The 14,370-nt window shown below is 48.2% G+C and overlaps 1 protein-coding gene across 1 annotated transcript; it reads left to right on the plus strand.

The window, feature by feature from the left end:
- Positions 1 to 5,181: 5,181 nt before the first annotated feature.
- Positions 5,182 to 8,430, plus strand: LOC135821852 (uncharacterized). The gene has a single exon (XM_065334850.1). The coding sequence runs from the start codon at positions 5,182 to 5,184 to the stop codon at positions 8,428 to 8,430; it is 3,249 nt and encodes a 1,082-aa protein (XP_065190922.1).
- Positions 8,431 to 14,370: the final 5,940 nt, after the last annotated feature.

Here is a 14,370-nt window from a genome sequence, read left to right on the forward strand (position 1 = left end):
TCGAAGATGGAGGACGTTGACAAAAGAGTCGAGAGTAGCGCCGCGGAAGACGCGGTAGAAGAGTCGCAACAGCGCGGCGGTACGCCTCAGCAATCGGATTCTGTGGCAAGAGATGAGAGCATTGTCGTGTTGCGCAAACGGAAGGCGCAAGCAAAGGGACACTTCACCAATGCAAGGAGGGCGCTGTTGGTAGGCGCACACAATGGGCAGATTAAAGGGGAAGTGCATCGATTTTTCAAGTAGGGCTCAGATGAAAGACAATTGGATATCGGTTCCGATGGTATATCTCTCGCTTGCGTACGGCAAGGGAAGCTTGCCATATCGCCGATTTCCTGATCCCGTTTCCATGGCGACTACAGGTGATGACGCACATTCTGCTTAGCTCCGTGAGAGAGAAGGTCGATCACTGAAGAATTGTGTCATTTTCAGTTGTCTTCTTGTATTCACGAAGTGAAAGAAGTACTGTGTTCAAGGCTGTTAGTGCCGTGAACTGTGTATTAGTAGTCCTCTCCGTTGTGTACTGGGACGTGACACCGACAGGGGAAAGCTGGAGTGCGGAGACGTTAGCTGGCAAGCGAAAATCGTGACGAACCAAGTGCCGAAATCTTGGTTGGGACAAATCAAACGTTCAGCATTTACCTCAACCAAGGACCATGCCGTTTGCTCTTTCCACTTCCTGAAGATGGATGCGCTGCCTGCTGGAGACTCTCCTATCTCACGTAACATCTTCTGAAGCCAGGTGAGACGACGAGTAGCGGAGATTAGCGAACGAAATAATGTCGTATGTTTTGAAATTTTTGCTGAACATTTCTCAGGAGAGATGGCGAATACCAAGCATCTTCTCCAAGTCTAGAGAAACCATTTCGTAGGCTACATTCCGCCTAGGGAAATGCAGGAGATGGCCTGGCTGGGGAGGACACATTTGGAGGAGAACGAAGTAAGTGATCTTGTTTATGTTGTTCTTTGGTATTGCAATCTTATGTTTGACGAACATACGGCATGGTGCATAGTTGGTCGTTGAGTGCCTGCATGTGCATGTATAAGTGTGTGCTGATAAACACTTCCTATGCAAGAATCTGACACTCATGCTCTCTTTCTTTCTTGCAGTATGTGTGTACGCGTGTGTGTTTGTGTGTGTGTGTGTGTGTGTGTGTGTGTGTGTGTGTGTGTGTGTGTGTGTGTGAGAGAGAGAGAGAGAGAGAGAGTGTGTGTGTGCAGGATCAGCGTGGAACATGCCAGTGTGATCGCTGTGGCCGTTGCTTTCTTAGCTGTGGCGTTCTTGCTCGTCACAAGTGTGTGGCTCAGCCCCCAACGACAGTGGAGCCGTGTTGTGGTGAATACTGTGTGTCCTGCGACCGCTGCTTCCGTTTGGTCCAGGGCAGGAATAGACACCGCTGCTGAAGCTCTTCCCGGCCGTACGTCAGTCTCGTGGCAGATGACCCAAACTCTCATTTTGTGTGTGTGTGTGTATGTGTGTGTGTGTGTATGTGCGTGGTGTATGTATATGTATGTGTGTTGCTCCCTACGTAGACAAACTCTTGTTTTTGTGTCCCGGGCGCCATGGGGCGGCGTTCTCCCATTCTCTCTCCACTGCCCCTCCGGGCCCACGTGGCAGTGACTCGACAGGGCAGGGCAAGTGTGTGTATGGTGCATTTCATGTGCTGGCATGTCTGTATAAATATGTTGGACAGGAATTTGTTCACCCACTACGTTCACGGAAAACCATGCTAGGTGTTGCTGGAACGCATGGAGTCTGCGAGCACTTACAATAACTTATGTCATGTCACGACAAAGAACGGTGCAGTGTTTGACCCTCATGTAAACATGATGGTGATGGTACCTCACGTAAGCTACCCATGAAGCTAGAAAGAACATCAGGTCAACAGAATTGTACCAGAGGAAAGCATCTATTGCCCGAACTTCTTCATTTGAAATGAACAATACCCTTCTCCATAGAGACAACATGCAGATGAAGTGTATGGACAAATAATAATAGGCCATTCACTGAGGGCATGGAATGATCTCTACGTGTAGATTGGATAGACACATGCACGTCTGCAAGGAAAGCATTTGTTCATGGGTTAGTTCATGGGCTGATTGAGTTCACATGGACCAAGTTCATACATGCCATCTCTCCTGAGATATGTTCAGCAAAAATTTCAAAACATACGACATTATTTCGTTCGCTAATCTCCGCTACTCGTCGTCTCACCTGGCTTCAGAAGATGTTACGAGAGATAGGAGAGTCTCCAGCAGGCAGCGCATCCATCTTCAGGAAGTGGAAAGAGCAAACGGCATGGTCCTTGGTTGAGGTAAATGCTGAACGTTTGATTTGTCCCAACCAAGATTTCAGCACTTGGTTCGTCACGATTTTCGCTTGCCAGCTAACGTCTCCGCACTCCAGCTTTCCCCTGTCGGTGTCACGTCCCAGTACACAACGGAGAGGACTACTAATACACAGTTCACGGCACTAACAGCCTTGAACACAGTACTTCTTTCACTTCGTGAATACAAGAAGACAACTGAAAATGACACAATTCTTCAGTGATCGACCTTCTCTCTCACGGAGCTAAGCAGAATGTGCGTCATCACCTGTAGTCGCCATGGAAACGGGATCAGGAAATCGGCGATATGGCGAGTTTCCCTTGCCGTACGCAAGCGAGAGATATACCATCGGAACCGATATCCAATTGTCTTTCATCTGAGCCCTACTAGGGAAGCTTGCCATATCGCCGATTTCCTGATCCCGTTTCCATGGCGACTACAGGTGATGACGCACATTCTGCTTAGCTCCGTGAGAGAGAAGGTCGATCACTGAAGAATTGTGTCATTTTCAGTTGTCTTCTTGTATTCACGAAGTGAAAGAAGTACTGTGTTCAAGGCTGTTAGTGCCGTGAACTGTGTATTAGTAGTCCTCTCCGTTGTGTACTGGGACGTGACACCGACAGGGGAAAGCTGGAGTGCGGAGACGTTAGCTGGCAAGCGAAAATCGTGACGAACCAAGTGCCGAAATCTTGGTTGGGACAAATCAAACGTTCAGCATTTACCTCAACCAAGGACCATGCCGTTTGCTCTTTCCACTTCCTGAAGATGGATGCGCTGCCTGCTGGAGACTCTCCTATCTCACGTAACATCTTCTGAAGCCAGGTGAGACGACGAGTAGCGGAGATTAGCGAACGAAATAATGTCGTATGTTTTGAAATTTTTGCTGAACATTTCTCAGGAGAGATGGCGAATACCAAGCATCTTCTCCAAGTCTAGAGAAACCATTTCGTAGGCTACATTCCGCCTAGGGAAATGCAGGAGATGGCCTGGCTGGGGAGGACACATTTGGAGGAGAACGAAGTAAGTGATCTTGTTTATGTTGTTCTTTGGTATTGCAATCTTATGTTTGACGAACATACGGCATGGTGCATAGTTGGTCGTTGAGTGCCTGCATGTGCATGTATAAGTGTGTGCTGATAAACACTTCCTATGCAAGAATCTGACACTCATGCTCTCTTTCTTTCTTGCAGTATGTGTGCACGCGTGTGTGTTTGTGTGTGTGTGTGTGTGTGTGTGTGTGTGTGTGTGTGTGTGTGTGTGTGAGAGAGAGAGAGAGAGAGAGAGAGTGTGTGTGCAGGATCAGCGTGGAACATGCCAGTGTGATCGCTGTGGCCGTTGCTTTCTTAGCTGTGGCGTTCTTGCTCGTCACAAGTGTGTGGCTCAGCCCCCAACGACAGTGGAGCCGTGTTGTGGTGAATACTGTGTGTCCTGCGACCGCTGCTTCCGTTTGGTCCAGGGCAGGAATAGACACCGCTGCTGAAGCTCTTCCCGGCCGTACGTCAGTCTCGTGGCAGATGACCCAAACTCTCATTTTGTGTGTGTGTGTGTATGTGTGTGTGTGTGTGTGTGCGTGGTGTATGTATATGTATGTGTGTTGCTCCCTACGTAGACAAACTCTTGTTTTTGTGTCCCGGGCGCCATGGGGCGGCGTTCTCCCATTCTCTCTCCACTGCCCCTCCGGGCCCACGTGGCAGTGACTCGACAGGGCAGGGCAAGTGTGTGTATGGTGCATTTCATGTGCTGGCATGTCTGTATAAATATGTTGGACAGGAATTTGTTCACCCACTACGTTCACGGAAAACCATGCTAGGTGTTGCTGGAACGCATGGAGTCTGCGAGCACTTACAATAACTTATGTCATGTCACGACAAAGAACGGTGCAGTGTTTGACCCTCATGTAAACATGATGGTGATGGTACCTCACGTAAGCTACCCATGAAGCTAGAAAGAACATCAGGTCAACAGAATTGTACCAGAGGAAAGCATCTATTGCCCGAACTTCTTCATTTGAAATGAACAATACCCTTCTCCATAGAGACAACATGCAGATGAAGTGTATGGACAAATAATAATAGGCCATTCACTGAGGGCATGGAATGATCTCTACGTGTAGATTGGATAGACACATGCACGTCTGCAAGGAAAGCATTTGTTCATGGGTTAGTTCATGGGCTGATTGAGTTCACATGGACCAAGTTCATACATGCCATCTCTCCTGAGATATGTTCAGCAAAAATTTCAAAACATACGACATTATTTCGTTCGCTAATCTCCGCTACTCGTCGTCTCACCTGGCTTCAGAAGATGTTACGAGAGATAGGAGAGTCTCCAGCAGGCAGCGCATCCATCTTCAGGAAGTGGAAAGAGCAAACGGCATGGTCCTTGGTTGAGGTAAATGCTGAACGTTTGATTTGTCCCAACCAAGATTTCAGCACTTGGTTCGTCACGATTTTCGCTTGCCAGCTAACGTCTCCGCACTCCAGCTTTCCCCTGTCGGTGTCACGTCCCAGTACACAACGGAGAGGACTACTAATACACAGTTCACGGCACTAACAGCCTTGAACACAGTACTTCTTTCACTTCGTGAATACAAGAAGACAACTGAAAATGACACAATTCTTCAGTGATCGACCTTCTCTCTCACGGAGCTAAGCAGAATGTGCGTCATCACCTGTAGTCGCCATGGAAACGGGATCAGGAAATCGGCGATATGGCAAGTTTCCCTTGCCGTACGCAAGCGAGAGATATACCATCGGAACCGATATCCAATTGTCTTTCATCTGAGCCTTACTTGAAAAATCGATGCACTTCCCCTTTAAGGACGTAGAAGCGGAACAGTCGCGTCTACAAGGCTGCATGGAGGAGGTCGCGGCAGTCATCGACGAATTATTGAACATCACCAGCGATGTCAAGGAGAAGTTACTGCTGATAGCAGAACTGGAAACGCTACAAGCCGAGTACAGTGCCGCAGTTGAGGATCTGCCTGTGCCTTCGTACGGGACCGGAGGCGATCAGGAAGTCACTCAGGCGCAACGAGGAAGACAGATGCCCGTGGCTTCGTGGCCTGGGTACAGATATCGGGAGAGACCACTAGCTGCGTTACAGGAAGAAGATCCATGGATGCGTCAGTCATTCGCAGCGCACTCGGACTCCCCCGACTCGGAGACTCGAGACACGCGCGCCGAGTCACTTGAACAACACCAGGGTTTCGCCAGCTACAGCCAAGGAGCAACGGACATCGCCAGCCAAACATCACTGCTAGCTTCGAAGGCTAGCGGAGCAGCTGCATCGGCAGCGTCAGTGCCCTCAACGGTGAGTGCAAACATAGTCATTAGTTCGACAACCACGGTAGATCTACTCGCTTCCGGAAGATCGCCATCGATCACAGCCACTAGCATCAGTACCAGAGCGCCTACACTGACCACAGCCAGCGCGCCAGCGTCAGTTCCGAACCTTCCAAGTAGTAGTAGTAGTCGAACGAGCGTACCCGCGGCTGCGTCTTGGACAAGCCACAGCCTACGTGCACCGGTGTCAGCAGTCAGTGCCAGTACTAGTCAGCCCAATGCAGGTAGCGCTCCAGTCCTACAGCCTGCAGCGTCTAGTTCGCAGTTTGGAGGCCATCAGCACTTTCAGGTTGCCATGCCCAGGGCAAGACCACCGCCACCAGCGTTTGCTCCACCGCCTGGACATGAGCCATGGACGCAGATGAAGAGAGTATCGATAGAAACTTTCACAGGAGACAAGAGGAAGTATGAAGAGTGGAAGGCGTCCTTCATTGCCTGTGTTGATTCGTCACCGGCTACTCCAGAGTACAAGTTCCTCCAGATGAAGCAGTTTCTGGGCGGGGACGCGTTGCAAGCCGTCGCCAATCTAGGCTACACGCAGAGAGGCTATGATACAGCCAAGGCACGGCTAGAGAAGAAGTTCGGCGGCAAGCGCCGTCAAGTCGCAATGTACGTGGAGGAGCTGGCTCGGTTTACCGGCATCTCCGGAGACGACCCCAGGGAGCTTGAACGCTTCGCGGATTTACTTGAAGTCGCCACAGTGAATCTGCAAGATGCTGGTCATTTCGCTGAGCTTCAGGCTGGGACATTCTACATGAACCTGCTACGGAAGCTGTCTGAGAAGCTCGTCGCCCAATATCAGCGATGGCTATTTGAGCAACGGAAGCAAGAGTCGGTTCTCGCTCTGTTAGAGTGGGCTACCCAAGAGGCGGAGTTCCTCGTAACGGCAACCGAGACAGTACGAGGGATGACGCGGTCCCGGCAACCCAGATGGAGCAAGCCGACCACGAATGCCAGCGGCAACAGTGAAAAGGCCAGGACCTATGCCAGTTTCAGCACAAGCTCAACCCCGCAGAAGTCGCCGAAGTGCCCCACTTGCGAAGGAGAGCACGGTATCTGGCGGTGCAAGGCATTCCTGGAGATGGACAACGTACAGAGATGGACTGAGGCCCGGCGAGCAAATCTCTGCTATCGCTGCTTGGCATTTGGACACCGAGGTGGTGAATGCAAGCGTGGTTGGACATGTGGAGTAAACGGCTGCCAGGATAATCATCATCGTCTCCTCCACGCTACGAAGGGTGGTGCGCAGAAAGGCACGCCGTCTAGTGGCCAAGCCAAGGATACACCCAGTAATGCCGAGAGTAAGAACCGGACAGGCGAAGTAGATGGTTCTTGTCACGCAGTGCAGGCTGTTACCGAGGGGGAGCTAACAGCTGGAGCGACAATGGCAGCTCACTCGTATAGCAAGGTGGCACTACGGATTGTGCCAGTGATGCTACGCAACGGCCCACAGGAAGTCACGATGAATGCCTTACTGGACGATGCTAGTACAACCAGCTACATCAACGCAGCCGTGGCTGGCCAGCTCGGCATCAGTGGAACTTTGCGACGGTCGACAGTCAGTACATTGAATGGGGAGGTGGAGACCTTCATGACAGCACCGGTCAGCTTTACCATCGCTAGTATGGATAACTCGTATCAGCAATCGGTGACAGCGTTCACCACAACAAACGTAACCGGGGACCTACAGCCTGTGGACTGGTCGCACGAGGCTGAGAAGTATGGTCACCTCCGGGATATTCCCTTCCCGGCACTGCGCAAGCCCAACGTCATCGAACTGTTGATTGGAAGCGACAATGCAGAGCTAATGATATCCCGTCGAGACATTAGTGGCGCTCCTGGACAACCAATAGCACGTCAAACACCGCTGGGATGGACATGCGTCGGCAAAGTACATGCAGCGGACACAGACTCGCACCAAGAGGCCTTCCACGGCCAGTCTTTCCTGTGTTACGGCGGTCCATCTGTGACATCACTTGAGGCAACGCTACAGCGCTTCTGGGAGGTAGAGCGCTACGGCATGAGTGATGGGCTTCAGGAGCCTGGCATACGATCAGCCGAGGATGAGAGCGCGCTCAAGACAGTGCAGCGGGCTATACAGATGGTGGATGGACGATACCAGGTTTGCATACCATGGAACAGCAGGAAAGTTGAGCTCACGAATAACATTGTGATGGCCAGGAAACGGCTGACAAGCACAGAACGCCGCCTGCAAAAAGATAGCACAGTTGCAGCGGCCTACCGAGATGTGCTGAAGAGCTACGAGGACAAAGGCTACATCCGGGAGCTTGGTGCAGCAGAAACGGAACAAGATCAGTGCTGGTATCTGCCACACTTTGCAATCGTAAGGCCACAGAAGACCACAACAAAAGTTCGCATAGTATTCGACGCAGCAGCTAACTACCGTGGACTGAGTCTGAATGATGCAATCAACCCGGGGCCAAGGCTGCAACGAGACCTCTGTGACGTCCTGACAAGGTTTAGAAGAAAACCAGTTGCGATTGGATGCGACATCTCTGAGATGTACCTACAAGTGGCATTAGCACCGGAAGACAAGCTGTATCATCGCTTTCTGTGGCGGGACAGGCCAGACGCTGATGTGCAGCACTACGAGTTCAATCGCCTCGTCTTCGGGATCAATGCATCGCCGTTCCTAGCTCAATATGTGGTGCAGCAAACGGCGCGAGAGCATGCAGTTACGCACCCTCTGGCAGCGGGTGCAATCCTGGCATCGACGTACATGGAAGACACCATGGATTGAAGTTTACCCGGATCCAGATGGGCATGTGCGAGTTGTGAAGCTGCAGGCCGGTAATCAGCAATACAAACGGCCTATTTCCCGTGTGTGCCCACTGGAATGCTGAAGTCATCTAGTGAGGTACCGCTACAGTCAGTAGCCGATATGCTGAATGTATCATACCAAGAGGAACACTGTGCAAGCTGTGTGCCTTGCTGAAAACGTGAAATTACTATTCATACTCTTTCGTTGCAGCATGCGGTGCTGCTGCCCATTATTCTCGGTGCACATTTGTTACGCTGTATATGCATTTTTGGCATAGCAAATCAATAGTTGCCACATGCTACTCTGGGAGCATATGGCGAGGGGGAGGATGTTCAGCAGGACACTGCTACTTTCTGTTGTGCATTGTCATCCAGTATGAATTCTAATAATAGCACAGCCACAGTATTCCAGGTAGCTTCTAAATGTAGGTGTTTGGACACGGACGGAGAGTTGGTTAGTAGTAGTTTCCTGCCATATTGAATACTTCTGCAATATTGGCCGTTTTTACCTTTGTGCATTGACGTGCCTCAGACGGCGACCACCCGGTGATTTGTCTGAGCGGTTATCTGCGGTTATTCTTTGTTAACCATGCAGCGGAATTGTTCACTGTATTGTTTATTCCAATTGTTTCCTTTCGTCTGTGTTTGGCTCCTGATATGCTGGCTGTGTGCTTTCAACCTACCATAAGAATCGCTGCGCTCCCATTATTCCATCAGATGATGATGCGATGAAGCATTCAGTTTTCTTGCAGTTGTTTCTAGAGTCGGTGTTACGTGTATTTCTTGTACTTGTGTGAAAAGATCGAAGAACAACACCTATCGAAAGGCGTGTGTTGTATGAGTGTCTAAAGGGACATTAGTAGCAGTTCGAAACTGAATAGAAGGGGCGTTCTCCATCACTCCGAGGCCTTGTTGTTGTGGATTGCCGATAGCGGATTCGGCGGATCTCGTGATCCTCCATAACATTTAGTTCCGTATTTCCACTGATGATCGGAACTTGAAAATCGATTTTGGAAACACACAAAACCACACTTTGAACAAATTGTCATGTTGCGTAGTGATGACTGCGGCATTCATACTTTTCATCGCTATTATTAAATGTAAATGCAAAACAATAAAAACAAAAACACAAACAATGAGCAATAACTTCAGGACTGGGCACAAGTCCTAAACCAGTAAAATGTGCAAGAGATAATAATCAACCTTGCGAGTTCGAGTCAAAACATGCGGGCTCACAACAAAATGGCATCAACGTGAGCAAAGAGGAAGAAGAGAAAGGAAACAGCAAAACAAAAAGCAAAGACGGACGATAAACGGCAACAGAACCAAAACTGGCAAACAAACCTGTGACATCATTATGCACAGACACAAAGGACAAATTGAACCGAGTCAAACTGGCATGAGCGACTCATGCTGCTTTTTTATTAGCATTATTATTTGAACAAACGGCGAGGAGACAACAATTTGATAACCGAAATCAGTAATACAAGCTGGATCGACATTTGTGACACTTTATTCATGTAATGTAAAACTGTGGAGACAATGTGCAATAAAACGATGAAAAATGTGAAGAAATGGTCTAGAGAAAATGAGGATTCAAACAAGTTCACTGCTGTTGTTCTTAGTGTTATTTCTCTAACTTAGATTTTCTATAATAGTTCAATTTTGTTTTCATTTGTCCTCCAGTACAACGAAGATTCCTGATGAGTGTTGTACGAAAACTTGTTTGAATCCTCATGTTCTCTACACCATTTCTTCACATTTTTCATTATTATTATTATTATTATTTTTTCTTATTTTGTTAGGGATTTCCCAACAGGCAATGTTGCCTTTTTACTGGGAACCCTAAATGAGACTTTGTGTGAGCGCGAAACAAAGCAGGCGACTCGGCCAGGCGACAAGATGGAGGCAGCGCATTCCACCTGTCGGCACCAAGATACGCAATGGAATGGAAACCATACCGGGAGTGGCAGGCAGGCAAGACAAGAGCAGCTGTAGCTTGGCCCCGAGTTGTGGCAGCAGAATGTGGGCCAGTGCAGCGGGTTCATCGTTTTATTGCACATTATACATCCTTAGCAAAAGTACGATAACGCTAACTTTTACGGTACTCACTCCCAGCCGTGACAAAAGACGTTATCGGATAACGGAAAAACGTTACAGAGCTCAAAATAACGGGCCGACGTTCGTTATGGTAAACACGAAAAGTCACAAATCAGACGCAGGTAGCCTGTACGCCCACACCGCAACACCATACTCTATGACAGGTCGAACATAGGTCTTGTAAAGGAGCATCATGGCTTTGGGAGTAAGGCGCTGGGCGATGAAACACAGCAAAGTGATTCTCTGTTTGAATTTTCCACTCATATCCAGGTAATGCTGGTGGAAGTTCAGATTAGCAGTGAAGCGGATTCCTTGGTGTTTACTCTGTCGAATATTTTGCAGAAGTCTAGGGACACTGTTGAATCGAAATTTGACTTCTTGTCAATGTAGCGTGCCATAAATTGCTTTAGAATAACCAGCTGCCCTGTGGCAGATTTGTCTTTCACGTAGTTAAATTGTTCACTGATATATTATCTTCTCTGTTGCGCTGAGGGATGTCTGGAGCTGATTGGCGACTAGTTTTTCAAATAGTTTTGCGATGCATGGGAGAAGGGATATTAATAATAATAGTTACAGTTTGCATGTCACTCATGGAAGGATCCATGGGCGCATCTGTCAATGAAATCCAGGCAGAAGAGCCAACAAAAGGTATCTCTAGAAAGGAAAAAGGACATACGGAAACGAGTTAAGAGTAACTCTCCATCACTGTAACTAGATACTACATGTATATACAGCCAGAAAGTGCAACGACTAGGCACAAAACTGACAGAGTAGTGAGACATTCGACGTCCTGACACCTAGCTTCAACACATCTCCGTGGCGCTAACCGACAGCCTTCCAACTCGGAAGGTTCAAGGTTTAACTCATTTCCATATGTCCTTTTTCCTTTCTATATTTATTATTGGCTCAATACCCGAGTTTCAAAAGGTATCTCAACGTTGTTTGAACGCATCCAAGTAAGAGCAACTACGCAAGCGCCGCACATTTTTCCACAAGCATCCGCCATGTTTTGAACAGGCTCTTCTCTAGAGCCAGTTCAAAACAGTCAGAAATATCAATATTGGCGTGCTTTACGTTATGTATAATAGTGTGTAGGAGATCTTGAGAAAGGATATTGGACGGTAATTCGTTGGCTGAGTTGGGCAGCCTCTCTTCTTGAATATGGGGATGATTGTGGCCATCTTCCAAGCCTTGGGACACACACCTTGTTCAAGACTGTAGTTGAACAGGGTGGCAAGAGGCGTACATAAAATAGAAGATCCGCACATTTGCTGAGAACAGAGTTTGTGATACGCGTGTCAGCACCCGATTTGTGCGCAGGTAATGCTCTTGCAGCATCGTAGACTTGTGCAGGCATGATTGTAGTGAACCTGAAGTGATCTTCTTCTTCACTGGAAATGGTGGTATGATTTTAAATCTATGATAATCCTTATTTCAGGATTACCCAAAGGCTGACGCCTATCAGGGGGATCTCCTATTTGTGTACATGCATATGCAATGGTTTTCTCCAAGCCCTTCCTGCAAGGATCAACTCCTGGATCTCGACCGAGAGGAAGGCCCGCGACATCATGGATTTCTAACATTAAAAGTTGGACGGGTCTTCCCTTGCATGCTCTCTCTCATGCAGCACACGATAGAGTTGGATTCAGAGACATCATTCACAATTCTCTCGCTGATTAATGCCTCTACGATCACCTTGTGATTATGAGTCATACATACATACATATGCAATGAACATTGGAGTTGGGAAAAGAGAAAGTGTGCAAAGTGAGTTCGGAAAAGATGGATGCTGTACAAAAGATACAGTGAAAGAGTAAGCAGTTTAAATCAATGATTGCACATCAAAGGGATGCCAGTGCAGTCGAACTGATACTTTGCAATGTGAATACGTAAATGTCGCTTGAATTCTGTTTAATAGGGAACCTAAAGTTGTCAATCGGGGTGGCTGACCCTTCCAAAGTACACCAGTTTTCTGTGGGAAGAGGCATGAGACAACGCGGCAATGTGAATTGAAAATGAGCTTTTGGGCCTTGGCCACTGCGTGAGATGGTCGGTTTTCGTGATGAATGGTGGGAGTCTTATTGCACTGAGCGACAAAGAGCCTCCGCTTTTGCCTCGCTGGACGTGTGATCTTCAACATCATCCTTTAGGAGTTGTATATCACGCTTCTTGCCATCAATATTGCACAGGCGTTTCGCTCGTTTCCACCACAGGTATCCTCCTGTTTTACCTTTGCTTAGTGTTGATGTACCTAGTGCAGACAAGTAGGAATCTCGAGCCCTTCAGACGCTAGTTCTGCATTCGTTTCTACAGTCAGAGCGTGTACGCAGCTTTGAGGGTGGGATTACACAAGTCTCGGCGATGTAACTTGTACAGGCGGTTGACACGCTGTCTGAGTTTCTTGTGTGAAGTTTTGAACCAAGGTTGGTTTTTTGCGTGGTACGATTTGGAATACAAAACTGTTGATCGGCTGATGGCCATTGATTTGGTTGGGTTGGTTTCTATTATTTCAGTTCGTTGCCTCAACAGTACAAAGTACAAATATCAAGAGGGACGAACGAAAGGAGAAAGTAAAAGAGAGCAGAAAGGAAGATGCAACTGGAAGGAAAGAATAACGGAGAAAGAATGTGGACTAGGCGGATTCATGAACCATTACTAGAGCGGGGCAATACATGACCAAAAGGGGGCAAGTCCGTCGATATTCATGTTTAAAAATTCCAAGCCTTGTTTTATTGGGGCCATGTCTATTCGGACGAGCAAAGTGCCGTAAAAATCACGCCAGAGCACCCCTGCCCACCTCCGCCTGTCCGCCATCCTTCTAGTAGGTCCAGGTGGGGAGGGGTGGATGGGCGAGTACGACATGCTGCGTTCTGTACTACAGGAAAAAAGGTACTCACCCTACGAAAACTGTTCGTGCTTCTGGTCAGGGAGTATTCAGGGAGTTGTACTACTCCCTGAGTACAATGCTATTGTACTACTCCCTGCTTCTGGTACACCGACCAAAGGCAAAGGTAAAAAAAGTGTTTTTGTCGACTGAAAAAAACCCCAAAGGCAAAGGTCAAGAGCAGGGAGTCGACTGGTCGTACAGCTAGGTACAGACCCATCAAAACTCAGGGTTTGTGCGATCCCTGGTCACAAAAAGTCAAAAGGGTGGGCACTGTTTCAACCGGGTCGACGAGCAGGAGTCAGGAGTCTGCTGTGTACATGCATACGAGTCGAGTAATTATTAGTTTTTTTTACTCATATTTTAATCGAGTACGGCATCACAGAGTCATACGAGGATACAATCAAACACGCCTCAGCATTCAACCCCTGCAATCAATGTATTGCTGCAAACTCCTCCTGCTAACCTTTCGTGTAATTCATATTATCCCATGGTACGGTACTATAGGCCTGTTTCAGCCAATCAGGAGCCTTGCTGACCGGGAAATAATAGCCAATACAATCCCGCGCGGGATGATATTCATTATTAACTGGGTTCACTTTTACCGTACCTACTACGGTGCACCCTGCATTGGCATGCCCCCACCCCCTCTCGATTCGATGCAATGCATCTTGCCACTGGAGTCCTTTCGATCAGAACCCAGCGACAAAATGCACTACACAGAACCGTGAGAGGGTGGGAGCATGCCAATGCAGAGTGCACCGTCGGTACAGTAAAAGTGAACGGAGAGAACTTACCTCCGTGACTACGTCCAAAACCAGATTCCACACACACAAACAAACAACGAACTCCAATCACTATTCAACTCAACATTGCGACACAAGTAGTATTTATTATTTGACTAGGGGAGTCCCAACAGGCATGGCCTTGTTACAG

Source organism: Sycon ciliatum, chromosome 7 (genome assembly GCF_964019385.1).
Source record: "Sycon ciliatum chromosome 7, ocSycCili1.1, whole genome shotgun sequence".
NCBI lineage: Eukaryota > Metazoa > Porifera > Calcarea > Leucosolenida > Sycettidae > Sycon > Sycon ciliatum.